This window comes from Mobula hypostoma, chromosome 1 (genome assembly GCF_963921235.1).
Source record: "Mobula hypostoma chromosome 1, sMobHyp1.1, whole genome shotgun sequence".
Classification (NCBI taxonomy): Eukaryota; Metazoa; Chordata; class Chondrichthyes; order Myliobatiformes; family Myliobatidae; genus Mobula; species Mobula hypostoma.
In genome coordinates this window covers 251,554,321-251,574,893 of record NC_086097.1, presented here as the reverse complement: position 1 = coordinate 251,574,893, position 20,573 = coordinate 251,554,321, and the positions used below count along the sequence as shown (strand labels likewise).

The 20,573-nt window shown below is 42.3% G+C and overlaps 1 protein-coding gene across 4 annotated transcripts in view; it reads right to left on the bottom strand.

Annotated features, from left to right (window-relative positions):
• The window catches only part of LOC134356310 (probable C-mannosyltransferase DPY19L4), a 104,069-nt gene that overhangs the window by 40,504 nt on the left and 42,992 nt on the right, over positions 1-20,573 (bottom strand). For all 4 annotated transcript variants that reach the window (XM_063067185.1, XM_063067192.1, XM_063067199.1 and 1 more), the window contains exons 7-11: positions 18,325-18,448; positions 16,238-16,372; positions 9,959-10,090; positions 6,789-6,890; positions 2,547-2,620 (exon numbers count right to left, since the gene is read on the bottom strand). In XM_063067185.1, the coding sequence (XP_062923255.1) occupies positions 2,547-2,620; positions 6,789-6,890; positions 9,959-10,090; positions 16,238-16,372; positions 18,325-18,448 (567 nt within the window). The remainder of the gene's footprint in view (positions 1-2,546; positions 2,621-6,788; positions 6,891-9,958; positions 10,091-16,237; positions 16,373-18,324; positions 18,449-20,573) is intronic.

The window sequence follows — 20,573 nt, the reverse complement described above, 5'->3', positions numbered from 1 at the left end:
TGATCGCATTTCTTACTTTAATGGCGAAAAGATGTATTTTACAACATTGGAAAGAGCTTAATGCTCCAACTACCTTTTTTTGGTTCTCTCAGACAATTTTATGTTTGAATCTGGAGAAAATTAGAAGCAACCTTTATGATTCTTCATTTAAATTTGAACAGATTTGGGGACCTTTTATTCGATACTTTCATTTAATGTAATATATACCCTTCTTGTTTTTTTTCACTGTTTTTAATGGAGGTCGGGATTGAAGACGTGATTTTAAGTTTAACTCTGTTTGGTTTCAAGTTAGCCCATTGCTTTGCTTTGCTTTTAGTTAGTTGCACAGTGGGTTTTTTTTTGGGGGTTTTTTTTTCTTTTTTTTCCATTGATATATATATAAAATTTAGTATACTATTATGTTATCTTGGTTTTTTATGTTTAAATTACATTGTTTGTAGTATTTTTTTTGGTATTGATACCTTCTGGAATTTTATTATATTTTAACATTGTATTAATGTTTATATGGTTTACCTTTTTGTATACTTATTCAATAAAAAGATTTAAAGGAATTTGGGAGGAGTCTAAAGTGCCCACGCAGGTCACGGGGACAACGTACAAACTTCTGACAGACAGTGACAGCAATTGAACCCTGGTTGTTGGCACTGTAATAACATTATACTAACCGCGACACTACCATGCTCAGGGGATGAACCCCCGCAGGTCACGCGGACAACGTACAAACTCCTGACAGACAGTGACAGCAATTGAACCCTGGCTGTTGGCACTGTAATAACATTATACTAACCGCGACACTACCATGCTCAGGGGATGAACCCACGCAGGTCACGGGGACAACGTACAAACTCCTGACAGACAGTGACAGCAATTGAACCCTGGTTGTTGGCACTGTAATAACATTATACTAACCGCGACACTACCATGCTCAGGGGAGGAACCCCGCAGGTCACGCGGACAACGTACAAACTCCTGACAGACAGTGACAGCAATTGAACCCTGGTTGTTGGCACTGTAATAACATTATACTAACCGCGACACTACCATGCTCAGGGGATGTACATTTTAAACTTGTACTGTTAAGAAACAATGGATTTCAGCATTATAAAACATAATTTCTTATACTTACTATTAGAAATACATTGATAAACCAGACTTCTGTTGAAATATTACAATATAGTTAACTGTACGGCATACATTTGTACATGCAGCTTCATAAAAAAGCCATGGTTAGCGCAATGCTATTCCAGCTCAGGGCACTGGAGTTCAGAGTTCACTGCAGCTTCCTCTGTAGGCAAGTCTGTACATTATTTTCTGTGTGTACGTGGGTTTCCTCCGGGTGCTCCGGTTTCCTCCCACAGTCCAAAGACGTACCGGTTAGTAGGTTAATTGGTTATAGTAAATTGTCCTGTGCTTAGGCTAGGATTTAATTGGTGGGTTGTTGGACAGCATGGCTCGAAGGGCCAGAAGAGGCTATTCTACACTGCATCTCTATACAATTACAAAGAAACCCAATAGTAACCATTAAAATAAACCATCAAACACCCAATAGGCAGAGCAAAAAAACAAATCATGCAAACAATAAACATTCAGAACTGAAGTTCATGAAAGTGAGTCCACAGATTCAAAGCCAGGCATCACTGAAGCATGATTCAGGATCTCATCAGTTGCAGGCCACTGCCTCAGCTCAGCGCAGAGACAATTAACCCTCACAGAGCAGCGAACCAAACCGGCCCCAACACCCACCCTCACCTTTTCAGTCCAGGGACAGAGACAGACAGACAGACACACACACACACACACACACACACACACACACACACACACACACCAGCTAACTGAACTGGCCCCACCACCCACCCTGACCTTTTCAATCTAGGGACAGAGACAGACAGACAGACAGACAGACAGACACACACACACACACCAGCTAACTGAACTGGCCCCACCATCCACCCTGACCTTTTCAATCTAGGGACAGAGACAGACAGACACACACACACACACACACACACATCCTGACCTTTTCAATCTAGGGACAGAGACAGACAGACAGACAGACATACACACAGCAGCTAACTGAACCGGCCCCAACACCCTGACCTTTTCAGTCTAGGGACAGAGACAGACAGACAGACAGACAGACACACACACACACCAGCTAACTGAACTGGCCCCACCATCCACCCTGACCTTTTCAATCTAGGGACAGAGACAGACAGAGACACACACACACACACACACAGCAGCTAACTGAACTGGCCCCACCACCCACCCTGACCTTTTCAATCTAGGGACAGAGACAGACAGACAGACAGACAGACAGACACACACACACCAGCTAACTGAACTGGCCCCACCATCCACCCTGACCTTTTCAATCTAGGGACAGAGACAGACAGACAGACAGACATACACACAGCAGCTAACTGAACCGGCCCCAACACCCTGACCTTTTCAGTCTAGGGACAGACACACACGCGCACACACATGCTGCCGGTCAGCAGGAAGGAGAGGCTGTTCCTTGCCAGCTTCCCAACAAATGTTACCTTGTAGTATTCAAGTCAAATTTTGCCTCGAAAAACTTTAATATGTGTTCATTTTCTTCTTGAGGGAGCATTTTCTGGAATTATGTAAAAAGCAAGTAGAACTTGTTAATTCCAAGGCTGCAGTCATAAATCTGAACCGAAACACCAGCAAGCCAAGATTGACAAAGATCCTGCCTTCCCACCATCTATACAGAAGCTGCCTCAGGAAGGCACTATCCAACATCACAGACCCTCACTGAACTGTACTGGATAACTGTGAAGGTGCTGCAGTGTGCATGCGGCCTAGTGACTGCACGCTGAATTGACTGGGCCACCTATATGCAGAAGGCCCTCAATTTTTGCACGAGCTTTTGACTGTGCACATTCAAAGTTCGGAGTAAATAGATTATTACATTAGATACAAAGAAACACAACAGAATTGGTGAAAAACACACACGACAAAGATGGACAAAAAACCAATGTGCGTAAAACAACAAACTGTGCAAATGCAAAAAGATAAAAATCAAAATAATAATAATAAACAAACAATAAATATTAGATGAAGAGTCCTTGAAAGTGAGTTCATAGGTTGTGGGAACAGTTCAGTGATGGGGCCAGTGAAGGTGAGTGAAGTTATCCCCTTTGGTTCAAGAGCCTGATGGTTGAGGGATAATAACTGGCCTGAGTCCTGAGGCTCCTGTACCTTCTTCCTGACGGCATCAGCGAGAAGAGAGCATGGCCTGGGTGGTGGGGGTCCCTGATGATGGATGCTGCTATCCTGAGCCAGCACTCCTTGTAAATATACTCAATGGTTGATTGAGATTGGTGGAGGGGCAGGCAGTGTAGAGGAAACAGGTAGGCTGCAGAAGGACTTAGACAGATTAGGAGAATGGGCAAGAAAGTGGCAAATGAAATACAATGTTGGAAAGTGCATGGTCATGCACTTTGGTAAAAGAAATATGTGTGCAGACTATTTTATAAACGGGAAGAAAATCTAAAAATCTGAGATGCAAAGGGACTTGGGAGTCCTTGTGCAGAACACCCTAAAGCTTAACTTGCAGGTTGAGTCAGTGGTGAGGAAGGCAAATGCCATGTTAGCATTCATTTCAAGAGGTCTAGAATACAAGAGCAGGGATGTGATGCTGAGGCTTTGAGGCCTCACCTTGAATATTGTAAATAGTTTTGGGCTCCTCATCTCAAGAAAGGTGTGCTGGCATTGAACAGGGCTCAGAGGAGGCTCACAAGGATAATTCCAGGAATGAAAGGGTTATCATATGTGGAATGTTTGATAGGTCTGGGCCTATACTTGCTAGAATTTAGAAGGATGAGGGGAGAGTATTGAACCCTTTCAAATGTGGAAAGACCTTGAAAGAGTAGATGTGGAAACGATGTTTCCCATGGTTGGGGAGTCTAGGACAAGAGGGGACAGCCTTAGGATAGAGGGGTATCCATTTAGAACAGAGATGCCGTGAAATTTCTTTAGCCAGAGGGAGGTGAATTTGTGGAATTTGTTGCCGCAGGCCAGTTTGTGGGGTGTATTTGAGGCAGAGCTTGATATTTTCTTGATTGGACACGGCATCAAAGGTTACGGGGAGAAGGTCAGGGAGGGTTTGAAAAAAAGGATCAGCTATAATTGAATGGCAGAGCAGACTTGATGGGCCAAACAGCCTAATTTTGCTCCTATGTCATATGGTCTTAATAAAATATAATCAAAGTATATGTAATGTTCAGCACAGGGAAACAGTAAACGGCTCGCTGTCCTAGTAATGAGAGCTCGGGAGGTGGCAGAGTATTCATTATTCTCACAGTCACACAGGAACTGAAATGCACCCACGGACATAGCTTTGTCGCAACAGAGCTGGAGTTTTCTTTTACATAATGTTGATAAAACCTTCACCCACTAATCCATCCCATCAAACCCCCACTGCCTCTAATTTATCATTATCTGTCAGTCACCTTATGTACCGACACTCCTGTGCCTAGTGTCACTTTATGGACAATCAATCCACATGAGCTATCTTACGTATTTTGTATTTCTTGTGTTTTTTAAATTATTATGTTCTTTATTTTATTGAGTGTTTTTTTGCATTGGATCCACAGTAACAATTATTTTGTCCTGCTTTACACTTGTGTACTGGAAATGAAATTAAACAATCTTGATGTTTTATGTTTCAGCTTAACAAGCTATTCTTGCATAATTTTTTAAAAAAAATTATAGGCATAGGGAAATACAGCACAGAAACAGGCCCTTCAGCCCATCTAGTCCTTGCCGAAATCATGTAACCTGCCTCCTCCCATCGATATGCACCAGGACCATAGCCCTTCGTTCGCCTACCATCCATGTACCTATGCAAACTTCTGTTAAACGTCTCTTAAATTTTCTGGTCAACCTATGCTTGGCCTCCTGACCAGTGATGAAACAAACCATTTTCAAGCAGAATTTTTTAAATAGTTGCCGTGAAAGTCGATTAGGTTGATAAGATGGAGTGTTGGCCATCATTAGTCAGGGGATTGAGTTCAATGTTGCAGCTGTATAAAACCCTGGTTAGACCACACTTGAAATAATATGTTCAGTTCTGGTTGCCTCATTATAGGAAGGATGTGGAAGCTTTAGCGAGGGTACAGAGATTTACCAGAATGCCGCCTGGATTACAGAGTATGTCTTTTGAGGATAGGTTGAGGGAGCTTGGGCTTTTCTCTTTGGAGTGAAAGGTGATGAAAGGTGATTTGATAGAGATGTACAAGATGATAAGAGCCAGAGATTTCTCCCCCAGAATGGAAATAGCTAATACAAGCGGGCATAATTTTAAGGTGATCATAGGAAAATACAGGGGATGTCAAAGGCAAGTTTTTTTTTAAAAAAAAGAGTGCTAGATACATGTAATGTTCTGCCAAGGGTGCTGGTAAAAGTAGATACATTAGGGACATTGAAGAAACTCTTAAATAGACACAAGGATAACAGATATATGGAGGGCTATGTGGGAGGGAAGGGTTAGGCTGATCTTGGAGCATGAAAAAGGTCCGCACAACATCACTGTACTGTACTGTTCTACGTTCTAATTTTTTAAATAGGAAGTCACCCAATACTATAGGCAACACACACAAAATGATGAAGGAACTCAGCAGGCCAGGCAGCATCTATGGAAAAAAGTACAGTCAATGTTTCAGGCTGAAACCCTTTGGCAGTCCAGTCCTGCCGAAGAGTTTCAGCCCGAAACATCAACTGTACTTTTTTTTTTCCTCATGGATTCTGCCTGGCCTGCTAAATTCCACCAGCGTTGGTGTGTGTTGCTCAGATTTCCAGCACCCGCAGTTTTTCTCGTTTGTAATACTATATGCAACTGATCTTAAGTTTTATAATCAGAAGCATATGAAATGAGAAACACAACAGATTCTGTGAAAGCTGGAAATCCAGAACAACATAAACAAAATGCTAGAGGAACTCAGCAGGTCACACAGCATCTGTTGAGCGGAATAAACAATCAAAGTTTTGGGTAAAGATCCACCCCCTCACCCACCTTCCTCCTCAACTGGTCTCATATCACCTGCCAGCCTGTAGTCCTTCCCTCTTCTGCGCCCCACCTTCCCAGTGCTGATGAAGAATCTTGGCCAAAGACGTTAACAGTTTATTCCTCTCCATGGATGCTGCCTGACCTGCTGAGTTGCTCCAGCATTTTGTATGCGTTGATCAGGTTTTCACATCAGTGATAATAAATCTGACTATTTATTAGATTGTGCCTGGGATTGCGAGGAGCCCTTGGATTGTTTATTGTGGGACATTCTGCGCACCATAGAATGCAGGGTAATTAGGCATTGAGTAACACCCAATAAAAAGTCGTTAAGTTTAAGCAGAGCAGCAATTGTGGGAGCAGCCATCGTTGGAGTAGGATAGTGTTAGAGTGGAGTGCTTGAGGCTTTGACTCAAAGAGGAAAGATGGAGACAGTTAGTAGTTTTTGGATAACCTTCTTTCTTATTGCACAATTAAAGCAGTGAGGAAAACCAGGAAGAGTAGTAGAATGCTCTTTTAGTGAGACCTGGGAAGACAGGGAGACCTCTAATATCAATTCTGAATGGTCTTTGAACTCATTGACACTACTTCTCTCTTCTTCCTCTCTTTCTGCACTCTATGCCTGCAAGAAAATGAATATCAGGGAAGCATTAGTTGACATACACAATCTTTGCTGTACTTTGGACATGCTATTCAGAAGTAACAATGAAGTACAAATTAACAGCAACAAAGATATACAAAGCAAGTTACGCACCTTTATTACGAGATTTAAAGTAATTGACACAGTGAAAACCAAGTAGAAATGGAGAAGTAATTTCATCAGCCTTGCTGCAAAGTGGCCTTTCTTCAAGTTTTGCTGTGAACAAAAAGAATATTGAAATTGAAATAATGAATTTGAACCAAATATTGAAAAACCTAGATAGAGCGGACATGGAGAGGATGTTTTCTATAGAGGGAGAGTCTAGGACCCAGAAGGCATAGCCTAAGTATAGAGGGGTGTCCATTTAGAACACAGATGAAGAGGAATTTCTTTAACAAGAAAATAATGAATCTGTGGAATTTATTGCTACAGATGGCTGTGGAGGCCAAGTCATTGAGTATATCTAAAGTGGAGGTTGATAGGTTCCTGATTAGTCAGGGCATCAAAGGTTACAGGGAGAAAACAAGAGAAAGGGATTGAGAAGGACAATAAATCAACCATCATGGAATGGCGGAGCAGACTCGACAGGCTGAATGGCCTGATTCTGCTCCAATGTCTATGGTTTTACGGTCTAAGGAGCTATGCTAGGAGCCACACTCACGTACCCATCTACATCAACGGAGCTGTAGTGGAGCGTGTATCAAGCTTCAAATTCCTTGGTGTCCACATTTCCGAGGATCTCACCTGGTCCTTGAACTCCCCCATCCTGATCAAAAAGGTGCAACAGCGCCTTTATTTCCTGCGGAGCATCAAGAAAGCTCAACTCTGTCCCAGGATACTGATGGACTTTTACCGCTGTACCATTGAGAGTATACTCACCAACTGGCATCTCAGTGTGGTATGGCAATTGTCATGTATCGGACCGCAAAGCACTCCAGCGTGTGGTGAAAACTGCCCAGCGGATTATCGGCACCCAATTGCCCACCATTGAGAACATCTACCATAAACGCTGCCTGGGCAGGGTGAAAAGCATTATCAAGGATGCATCTCACCCTAACCATGGACTTTTTACTCTCCTCCCATCCGGTAGGTGCTACAGGAGCCTCCACTCCCGCACCAGCAGGCACAGGAAGAGCTTCTCCCCTGAGGCTGTGACCTTGCTGAACCTCACATCACAGCGCTAAGCAGTATTGCATCCGTATTGTACTGTCTCAGTACTTTTATATTTGTGTGCTGTAGCACTTACTTTTTATTTGCAGTTATTTTGTAAATAACACTATTCTTTGCATTTCTGGTTAGATGCTAACTGCATTTCATTGGCTTTGTACCTGTACTCGGCACAATGACAATAAAGTTGAATCTAATCTAATCTAAAAGGGCAACGGATCAGTATTTATACTGACATCAGCAGCACATCATTGTAGATCTCAAACTAATTCCACCACAAATATCATTGGATCATTTTGATTACAGTCCTCAAGGATCATCTTTATTCACCATATACATTTACATGTATTTGGAGTTTGCTATAATGTGTTGGCAACTAAAACAATATTCAACAATCATAAAAAATAAAGTTAGAGTTGTAGTATGGACATGAAATGAAATATGAGTAAATACATAAATACCAGCATGTATTTACAATGTAAACTATTATAAAAAGTAGTTTAAAGTGTTTACAGAGCAGTTCAGTGACAGGGCAACAGAGGGGATGGGGAGGGCTAACTAGAATGGTTAACCAGATTAACTGCCCGGGGCAAGAAATTTTTAAAGTAGTGTGAATTTTTGAAGTCCTATTGCACTTTCCAGAGGGGAGCTTTTATAAAAGGCATTTTGCAGAGTGGGTAGTGTCCACAATGATTTTTCCTGCCCGCTCCTTTGTCCTGGACACATGCAAGTCCTGCAGTGATGGTAGACTGCAGCCGATGCACCTTTTCTGCTGAGCTGACATTTCACTGTAGTTTTCCTGTATTGTAAGAGGACTCTTACAAAGTTCAAAGAAAATTTTATTGAAGTATGTCTTCATTTTCTTGCAGGTTTTCACAGTAGAACCAAGAAATACAATAGAATCAATGAAAAACTATACACAAATATAGACTGACAGGAGAATGAGGATGAGAAAAAGGAGAAGGATAATAATAATAGATAAATAAATAAGAAGAAGAATGTGAGTTGTAGAGTCCTTGAAATCGAGTGTGCAGGTTGTGGAATCAGTTCGGTATTGAGGTTTTTGAAGTTATCCACACCGGTTCAGGAACCTCACGGTCGAAGGGTAATGACTGTTCCTGAACCTGATGGTGTGGGTCCCCATGAATATTAACAGAGTTTACGTTTTGCAGTATACTGGTGTTAGCCAGAAAGAACTACAATCTAAAAATCAGTGAACAGGAATGAGGGAAGGGCAGTCGAAACAGACAAAGCTAAAGTCTTCGTTCATGGCATCTGGGCACAGTAATGGAGGCAGCCATTTTTTGAGACTGTCCCTGCAGCCGCCATTTTGTGAAATATTTGGTGAAGTGTTTCTTGCTCAGGGATAGTTTAAACAGAGCAATTAAACATGGACACTAGGTGTTTCTACTGATGATCTGCTAAACCTGAAACCATTTTAAGATAGAAGCTGTTTATTATGTGGATTGACAGGCTGGTAGAAATAACAGCCTGTGACCTGGTTGTCTGGGCCCAGTGAACTGGTTTGAACCTGTCTGAGTGGAAATAACAGAAGTTACCTCGGTCACAGGGCTGAAGGGCTGTTTATAAAGCAATACTGCTTGTAGCCTTGGGCCACATCCAGTGAGAAGCCAACATACGTCAGTCAGACAACCTTGAGCCAACAAAACTGAAACATCATAGATTGAGCTGATAGGAAAAAGATGATTTTGGGAGCAGAGACAGTGACAACTCTGTGGAGACCAACCACTGCACAAGTGGATGACCCTATGTTGGAAACATGGAGATCCTATTGGCATCAGAAAGAATAACTGGCCAGCATAGACTCCCTTTTCCAGGCATTACCTTTTCTCTTCTGACTGTTCATGGAGGGTTAGGGAAACCTAGTAGGTAAGCACATAGGCATTTAGTTGTGTAAATTCATGTGTTTTATAAACTGATCCAATAAAGGTACTTGTTAGTAAATAGATAGTCTCTGTGCCTGAATGATAATTATTGTTGAGGAATACTTGTAACACTGGGTTAACTAATTTGAACAACTTAAGTGGAGCACAACACGCTGCCTCAAATGATCAACGTTAAATGCAGATGAAGTTTCGAAATGAAGATTCTCCTACCTGAATGTACTTTGCCAGGTGTGAACCAACGATGAAACTCAGAAGTGGGGAAGAGAGCAAAGCAGAATTTCTGAACTGTGTAAAATATCCTAATGCAAGGCACACCAAATACATCCTGTGCACTTCTGTTACCTGCAAGACAAAACAGGGGGCAGTTCCAAACTACTATCTGACAAAGGTAGAGGTAGGGGTTGAAGTTCTGATGAAGGTAGAGGAACACATTCAAACTGCTGGAGGAACTCAGCAGCTCAGGCAGCACTATTGGAGAGGAATAAACAGTCGACATTTCAGGCCACTTTCTTTAGAAAGCAAATTCCACAAATGTGATTTTAAAAAAAGCATTTAACCATTTAACACTGCTTCTCTCTCTCTACTATCTACCCCTTAAAGACAAGAGATTCTGCAGACGCTGGAAATCCAGAGCAACACACACAAAATGGAGGCACTCAGCAGGTCAGGCAGCACCTGTGGAGGGGAAATAATCAATCAGCATTTTGGGCCAAAACTTTTCATCAGGACTGGAAAGGAAAGAGAAAGACACCAGAATAAAAAGATGGGGGGGGGGAGGGGGAAGAAACACAAGCTACAAGGTGACAGGTGAAGCCAGGTGTGTGGGGAAGGGGGGAATGAAGAAGCTGGAAAAGGTAAAGGGCCGGAGAAGGAATCTAATAGGAAGGGAGAGTGGATCATGGGAAGAAGGGAAGGAGAGAGGAAAGGAAGAGGTCAGAGTCCAGAGAAGGACAAGCCAATGATTGGGTACAAATGCAGACAGAGCAAAGAGTTTAATTGTACCACAGAGGTAAAATTCAAAAGGGCGAAGAACGCAGGACTGAAAGTGCTACATTAAAATGCGTGTAGCATTCGGAGTAAAGTGGACAAACTTGTGGCGCATTAGAGATTGGCCAGTATGACGTTGTGGGCATCACTGAGTCGTGGCTGAAAGAAGGCTTAGGAGCTTAACATCAAAGGATATACTTTGTATCGAAAGGACAGGCAGGAAGGCTTAGGCGGTGGTGTGGCTCTGTTGGTAAGAGATGGAATTACACCTTTAGAAAGAGGTGACATAGGGTCAGAGAATGCTGAATTTTTGTGGGTGGAGTTAAGAAACTGCAAGGGTTAAAAAACTAATATGGGAATCATATATTGCCTCCAAATAGTAGCCAAGATGTGGGGTTGAGATTGCAAAAGGAGCTGGAAAATGCACGTAACAAAGGTAATGACAGAATTGTAATGGGGAACTTCAATATGCAAGGGGATTGGGAAAATCAGGTTGGTGTCAGATCGCAAGAGAGGGAATTTGTTGAATGCCTGCAAGATGGCTTTTTAGAGCAGCCTGTGCTTGAGCCTACTCAGGAAAAGGCTATCTTAGATTGGGTGTTGTGTAATAACCCAGATCTTACTAGGGAGCTTAATGTAAGGGAGCCCTGAGGAGGCAGTCATTGTAATATGATTCAATTCATACTGTAATTGGAGAGGTGAAGCACAAGTCACATGTATCAGTATCGCAATGGAACAAAGGGAATTATAGATGCATCAGAGAGGAGCTTGCCCAGGTGGACTGGGGGACAAGACTGGCAGGGGTGATGCAGAGCAGAAATGGCTGAAATTTCTGAGAATAGTTCACAGGTCACGGAGTAGATATATCCCACAGAGGAAAAAGTTCCCAAATGGCAGGGATAGGCCACTGTGGCAGATAAAGGAAGTTAAGGACTGCAAGAAAAACAAGGGAAGGACACATAATGTAGCAAAAGTGATTGGGAAGTTGGATGATTGGGAAACTTTTAAAATCCAACAAAAGGCAACTAAAAAAGCTATAAGGGAAAAGATGAAATATCAGGGCAAACTAACCAATAATATAAAGCGGGATGCCAAAAGTTTTTTTCAGTTATATAAAGAGTAAAAGGGAGGTGAGAATTGATATTAGATCACTGGAAAATGATGCTGGTGGGGTAGTAATGGGGGACAAAGAAATGGCAGACGAACTTAATAAGTACTTTGCATCTGTTTTTACTGTGGAAGACACTAGCAGTGTGCCAGAGGTCTGTGAGTGCCGTTGCTATTTCAAAGGAAAAAATGCTAAGCAAACTGAAAGGTCTTAAAGTGGATAAGTCACCTGGACCAGATGGACTACATCCCAGAGTCCTGAGAGAGGTTGCTGAAGAGATAGTAGATGCGTAGGTTATGATCTTTCAAGAATCACTTGATCTTGGCTTGGTCCTGGAGGACCGGAAGATTGCAAATGTCACTCCACTCATTAAGGGAGGAAGGCAAAAGAAAAGAAATTATAGGCTAGTTAGCCTAACCCTCAGTAATTGGAAAAGTGTTGGAGTCAATTATTAAGTATGAGGTTTCAGGGCACTTGGAGACTAATGCTAAAATAAGTCAAAGTCAGCATTGTTTCTGTAAAGGGAAATCTCACTTGACAAATCTGTTAGAGTTCTTCAAGAAAGTAACAAGCAGGGTGGACAAAGGAGAGGTAGTGGATGTCATTTACTTGGATTTTCAGATGGTATTTGATAAGATGCCGCACATGAGGCTGCTTAACAAGATAAAATCCGGTGGCACAACAAGAAAGATACTGGGATGGATAAAGGGATGGCTGACATGCAGGAGGCAGCGAGTGGGGATAAAAGAGGCCTTTTCTGGTTGGCTGCCAGTGACTAGTGGTCAGTATTGGGACTGCAACTTTTCACATTGTTTGTCAATAATTTGGATAATGGAATTGATGGCATTGTGGCAAAGTTTGCGGATGATACAAAGGTAAGTGGAGGGGTAGGTAGTGCTGAGGAAGCAATGTGATTGCAGCAGGACTTAGACAAATTGGAAGAATGGGCAAAAACGTGGCAGATAGAATACAGTGTTGGGAAATTATGATAATACATTTTGGTAAAAGGAACAATAGTGCAGACTATTATCTAAATGTGGAGAAGGTTCAAACATCAGAGGTGCAGAGGGACTTAGGAGTCCTCGTACAAGACTCCCAGAAGGTTAATTTACAGGCTGAGTCTGTAGTAAAGAAGGCAAATGCAGTGCTGGTATTCATTTGAAGTGGAATAGAATAAAAAGCAAGAGATAATGCTGAGACTTTATAAGACACTGGTCAGGCCACACTTGGAGTACTGTCAACAGTTTTGTGCCCCGCATCTCAGAAAGGATGTGTTGTCCAGAGGTGGTTCACAAGGAGGATTCCGGGAATGAAGAGGTTAACATACGAGCAGCTTTGGGCCTGTACTCACTGGAATTCTGAAGAATGCATAGGGACCTCACTGAAACCCACCGAATGTTTAAAGGAGTGGATAGGGTGGAAACTACAAACTACAGTTCTCCATGGGCGGCAGGTTCTCATTCTCAGAATCGCCGTGTGGCCTGGCATTTTGATATCTCCAGGTGTGGCTTGTGGACAACCCAGTTCCTCGCTGATGTCACCAACTGAAGCATTGCGGAGACTGAAACATCGAGACAGCAGGCAGTGTGCGTGAGATGTAAGACCAGGTGAGTGTGTGTCCAATCTGTGCTGACTGAGAACTGCTGTGACGTTTTCCTACAACCTGAAACCCTTCCTTGAGGATTTCTGCTGGAATTCCATCAGGGCCCAGTGGCCTTGTTCCCCAATTTCTTGCAAGCTGTCTGCAGCTTTTTGATAGTAGATTACTCTTGTCCCCTTCATGGGTCGTTGTGGGAGCTGGTTGATGATTCCAATATCAACAGTGGTGTTACGATTAAGTAAGGGGCTGGAAGATTGGAGGATAGCTTATATTGTTCCGTTGTTTAAATTAGTTTCTAAGAATAAGCCAGGAAATTATAGGCTGGTGAGCCTGACATTAGCCATGGGAAAGTTACTGGAAGGTATTCTAAGGGATCAGATACATAAATTTTTGGATAGACATGGACTGATTAAGGATAGTCAGCATGGCTTTGTGTGTGGCAAGTCGTATCTAACAAATCTTATAGTTTTTTGAGGAAGTTACTAGGAAAGTTGAAGAGGGCAAGGCAGTAGATATTGTCTACATGGACTTTAGCAAGGCCTTTGACAAGGTCCAGTATAGGAGACTGACCAAAGAAGTTCAGTCGCTTAGTGTTCAAGATGAGATAGTAAATTGTATAAACAATGGCTCCACAGAAGAAGCGAAAAAGTTCTAGATACTTGCCTCTCTGACTGGAGGCTTGTGATTAGTGATGTGCCGCAGGGATCAGTGCCGGGTCTGTTGTTGTTTGTCATCTAAATGAATGATCTGGATGATACTGTGGTTAAATTTGTGGATCACACCAAGATTGGGGATGTAGTGGACAGCAAGGAAGACTATCAGAGCTTGCAGCAGGATCTTGACCAGCTGGAAAAATGGGCTGAAAAATAGCAGATGGAACTTAATGCAGACAAGTGTGAGGTGTTGAACTTCAGTAGGACCAACCAGGGTAGGACACACAGAGTGAATACTAGGGCACTGATGAATGCGGTAGGACTGAGGGATCTGGGAATATAAATCTATACTTCCTTGAAAGTGGCTTCACAGGTAGATAGTGATGTAAAGAAAACTTTTAGCACATTGGCCTTCATAAACCAAAGCACTGAGCACAGGAGATGGGATGTTATATTGAAGTTGTACGAGATGTTGGTCATAGTCATAGCCATAGTCATACTTTATTGATCCCGGGGGAAATTGGTTTTCGTTACAGTTGCACCATAAATAATTAAATAGTAATAAAACCATAAATAGTTAAATAGTAATAAGTAAATTATGCCAGGAAATAAGTCCAGGACCAGCCTATTGGCTCAGGGTATCTGACCCTCCAAGGGAGGAGTTGTAAAGTTTGATGCCCACAGGCAGGAATGACTTCCTATGACACTCAGTGTTGCATCTCGGTGGAATGAGTCTCTGGCTGAATGTACTCCTGTGCCCACCCAGTACATTATGTAGTGGATGGGAGACATTGTCCAAGATGGCCTGCAACTTAGACAGTATCCTCTTTTCAGACACCACCGTCAAAAAGTCAGTGAGGCCTAATCTGGAATATTGTGTGCAGTTTTGGTCCCTACCTACAAGGAAGATGTAAATAAGGTTGAAAGAATACAGAGAAAATTTACAAGGGTGTTACCAGGGATTGCAGGACCTGAGTTATAAGGAAAGATTGAATAGGTTCGGACTTCGTTTCATGAAATGTAGAAGATTGAGGGAGATCTGATAGAGGTATACTAAATTATGAGGGTACAGATAGGGTAAATGCAAGCAGCCTTTTTCCACTGAGGTTGGGTGAGACTACAATTAGAGGTCATGGGTTAGGTGCAAAAGTTCAAATGTTTAAAGGAAACATGAAGGGAACTTCTTCACTCTGAGGTAGGTGAGGGAGGGAGTGAACGTCGACTCAGACCATGAGAGGCCTGGATCGGGCATTTTCGTGCCTTACAAGGCACAGATTGTAAGTCTGTGTGGGGCGCCATTCCTCACACAGACACTAGAGCAATGTGTGGTTAAGTGCCTTGCTCAAGGACACAAACACGCTGCCACAGCTGAGGCTCGAACTAGCGACCTTCAGATCACCAGAGGAATGCCTTAACCACTTGGCCATGTGCCCAACACAAGGTAGGGGAGAGTGTGGAACAAAATGCCAGTGTAAGTGGTGGATGCAGTGTTGAGTTCAGCATTTTAGAGAAATTTGGATAGGTACATATATGGGAGGGGTATGGAGGGCAGGCCAATGGGACTCAGCAGATTAATGGTTGGGCAGAGACTAGAAGGGACGAAGGGCCTGTTTCTTTACTGTCGTGTTCTATTACTCTATAGAGCAGCAAATCATAAACAGAAGAGATTCTGCAGATGGTGCAAGTCCAGAGAAATAGACACAAGATGCTTGAGGGGAGGATGAAGGTAGAGTAGTGGATTGATGTATATGGATTTTAGTAAGGTATAAGATAAGGCTCCCTACGGTAGGCTCATTCAGAAAGGAAGGAGGCATAGGATCCAAGAAAACAAGGTTATGTGGATTCAGAATTCCCACATTCTAAAGACGTACGGGTTGTTGGTTAACTGGTGACAGGAGTGCAACTGGATGGCACAGGCTCGTCGGACAGAAGGGCCTGTTACTGTGCTGTATTCCTAAATTAAAAAATTAAAAAATGGGTTAGAGAGTGATATGAAACCAGCCATGATGGAACGACGGAACAGACTCAATGGGCCAAATAGCCTAAATCTGCTCTTACGTCTTTTAAAAAAAAGAATTGGCTTGACAACAGATTTCATATTCTTTACCACCCGATCCCATCATCCCACCCCCACCACCTACCTTACGGCTCTGAATTAGATCCAGGCAATCCAAAAGGAAAAGACTGAAGGCTTGTACAAACAGTACATAGTGACTCATCTCCCACATCATTATAAAGGCAAAGGCAGATGCACACATCAGCAGATATGAGAAAACCTAGGACAAGGGATAGGAAAAAAAAATTACCTTTCATTACCCACAATTTACAATCTGCACTTACACTATATTATCTTTATACACTGACTGACTGTATCACGGCTGGTATGGAAACACCAATGCTCTTGAACGGAAAAGCCTACAAAAAGTAGAGGATACAGCCCAGTCCATCACGGCTAAAGCCCTTCCCACCACATCTACAAGGAGCACTGTCATAGGAAAGCAGCATTCATCATCAAGGACCCCTACTGTCCAGCCAATGCACTCTCCTTGCTGCTGCCATTGGGAAGGTAGCACAGCAGCCTTAGGTCCCACACCACCAGGCTCAGGAATAGTTATTACCCTGCAACCATCAGGCTCCTGAACCTGAGGAAATAAAGTCACGCAACACAACTCCGAACTGATTTCACAACTACAGACTCACTTTCAGGCCTCTCTACAACTCATGTTCTCAGCATTATTTTTATTTGCACTGTTTGTCACCTTTTGTACATTGGTCGTTTGCCTTTGTTTATGCAAACTTTTTCGTAAATTCGACTTCTTTTTTCCTGCAAGAAAATGAATCTCAGGGTGACAGGTATATGGTGATATATACCTAATTTTGAACCTGCTGCTAAGATGGTGGTCATGAGATGGGAGGAGCATTTGTTATAATTTTCTGAAATTTCCTAAATTCTGGAGATTTTCAGAAGTGGAACATTGAGAACCAGGGGAGATAGAGCGGAAGAAGGATTTCTTCTCTTGGAGAGTCAGATACCCTTTGGAACTTCCTACCTAGCATACAATGGTGTCTGAGTCTCTCCATGTATTTAAGGCTCTGGCTGACTGTTTTTTTTAAAACACTGGGGAATCCAACAATTGTGGGTTGAACAGAAGTAGACAACTGCTCAGAGAGGTGGGGTACAGGCCAAATGAAGTGACCTTTTTGGATGGCAGAACAGAGTTTGAGAAACTACATGGTCTACTCCGGCTCCTGTTTCTTAGTAGAACAGCTTCTTTGTTACCCACTCTAGGCTGTAGACCAAGAATGGCTTCATTTGTCAACGACCAACACACTCTGATAATGTGTTGGGTGCAGCCCGCAAATGTCGCCTTGCTTACGGTGCCAACATTGAATGTCCACAATTTACTAACCCTAATAACCCATACATCTTTGGAATGTGGGAGGAAACCCAAGCAGGCACGTGAGGAACATACAAACAATGGCAGGAAGTGAGCCCAGATCACTGGTGTTGGAAAGTGTTATGCTAGCCACTACACAATTGTAACACACAATCAATGGGCGTGGTGGGACATACACAGTAAATGGTAGGGCACTGAAGAGTGCAGAGGAACAAAGAGATCTGGGAGTTCATTTTAAATTTACAGCTAAACTAAGAGATTGCATACAAAGTGCAGCTGAAAACGTAAGCAAAGATCCTTTGGGTGGAAGGCTCCAAACCCATGCTAGAACAGTTAGTGTACATAAAAAGTCTTATCACAGTAATAACCATCTTTATAAAAGAGCACAAAATGCTGACTGGTCAAGTATCAACTGGAAAAAAAATTGCCTTTAGATTATTAACAGCCGAACAATAATCACAATCAAAGATTGAAATGCATTAATCATGTGTACATGAAAACATACAGTGAAAGGCACTGTTTGCATTAACAACCAACACACCCAAGTGTATGCCGGGGACAGCCCGCAGGTGCCACCACACACTCTGGTGGCAACACAACACGTCCACCGTGCTTGGCAGAACAACACAGAACACAAGCAGCAACAAAACAACAGCAGCAGCAACACAAGCCCGATCCTCCCTCCCACCTACACACATACACAATCCTTTACCCCAACGCAGCCCCTATCCTTCCGTCTTCAGCGGACGCGGATTCAGACGTAGACGCACAGACATTGGGTCTCTGACTACCAGGCTCACAGAGATACTGCATTGCTATTTCACACTCACCTCCATCGTGGAATTGATGTTGGTCTTCAGATAACCAGTGAGCGCCCCGACCTGGAGTGCAAAGTATGGTAGTGCCCAATTTTCCCTCAGGGGAACCGTATGTTCCACTCTGGTGGTGTCGGTCCTAGAACAATTAAGTTGGAAGTACATTAGACAGCACAATACAGGACTTTCAGCCCACAATGTTACACCAATCTTTTAACCTAACCCATCCCACCTACACAGCCCTCCAATTTTCTATCATTTATATGCCTATTTAAGAGCATCTTAAATGCCCCAAATGTATCTACTACCATCCCTAGTAGGGCATTCCACGCAACCACCACTCTCTGTACAAAATATTTATCTCTGACATCCCCCCAATACTTTATTTCAATCACCTTAAAATTATGCCCCCTCATATTAGCCATTTGCACCCTGGATTTTTAATAAAGCTGCGACATTACCTTGCAGATCTTGAACTTAATCCCCTGAACAATGAAGGCAAACACACCGTGGGCCTTCTTAACCACCCTATCAACTTCCCTGGCCACTTCAAGGGAGAAAAGAAAATACCAATAATGGCAGAGCAAATGGGTAACTCTTCTGTAAAATAATACTATGAAGAACTTTACTGTCAGATTCCAGATGAAACCTTGGTTTAGTGTAGGAATTCCCAACCATTTTCATGCCACAGACCCCTCCCAGTAACCGAGGGATCTGTGGGCCTCAGGCTGGGAATCTCTGGGTTAGTGCTTTATCCAAAAGGGAGCACCTCACACAGAGAAACAAAGTTCAAATTAAATTTAGTATCAAAGTATGCATTTGTCAGAGAATCAAAATCAGGTTTGATATCACTGGCATATGTCACGAAATCTGTTGTTCTGCGGCAGCAGTACATTGCAATACACAATAATAAAAAATCTGTAAATTACAATAAGTGTATATTAAAAAAATAAATAAGTCGTGCAAAAAGAGAGAAAAACTAGTGAAGTAGTGTACATGGGTTCATTGTCCATTCAGAAATCTGATGGCAGTGGGAAAGAAGCTGTCCCTCAAACATTGAGTGTGTACGTTCAGGCTTCTGTACCTTGATAATAGCAATGAGAAGGGGGTATACCCTGGGTGATCGGGGTCCTTAAAGATGGATGCTGTCTTTCTCAGGCATTGCCTTTTGAGGATGTCACCATATACAACCCTGAGATTCATTTTCTTGTTGACATTAACAGTAGAACAAAGAAATACAATAGAATTAATAAAAAGCTACAATGTGCAAAACAAAGCAAACCGTGTAAATTTTAAAAAATCAAATAATAAATAAAGGGATAAATAAATAGATAGATAAATGAATGAATGAATGAGTGAATGAATAATATTGAGAAGATAGTTGTTGAGCCCTTGAAAATGAGTCCACAGCTTGTGGAATCGGTTCAGTTTTGGGGTGAATGAAGTTATATTCGCTGTCCTTTAGTGCACATGAAGTTGCATTCTGACTCCTCCATCCCCCACACGAGCACCTGGTTGTGGTTTGAACCCCCGGCATCCTAACTCGAAGTGAAAGTGTCACGTAACTGTTTACCAATACAGCAAAGAGAAAGCAGGGAGGAAAATTCACTGAGGACACTACCCACTGTGCAAACTGCCTTTTCCAAAAGCTCCCTTCTGCAAAGTGTTGTAAGGTTATTAAAACAAAAACTTAATGTCATCTTAAAATTTCTTACTCCAAGCAGTTAATCAGATCAATCATTCCAATAAGCCTTTACCCCCTCCCCCCTTACCTATTATCCTGTCACTGTATTTATGCACATTTTATTTTATATCTGAACTTCTCACTTTATTTTAATATAATTCTTTATTCTTTACAATTGTTGATTGTTTTTTTTTCATTGCATGTTATGCTAACACAGCACAGCAAACTCCTAATACAGTGGGTTCTGGTTTCTTGGGACACATCGCGACCGGTACATTTTGGCCCAATTAGCGGCTGCTCCAATAAGCCCAGGTTCCATGGAAATAGTTAAAAAGGTATACAAAAGACAAACTACCATTTAACAGAGGAACAAATTATGTACTTAAAATGAAATACAGAACAAATTAGAACTGCAGAAAATACTACTACAGTACTATAAAACTGTATTAGTTCCTAAAAGTTATCAGAAAAATTAATCCAGTGTATACTGACAATCTTTTTTGATCGACTGTAAATTAACAAAATCAGCACAGACACCTAGTGCAGATAATGGAGAGTTTTCATCCTCCAAATCTTCACT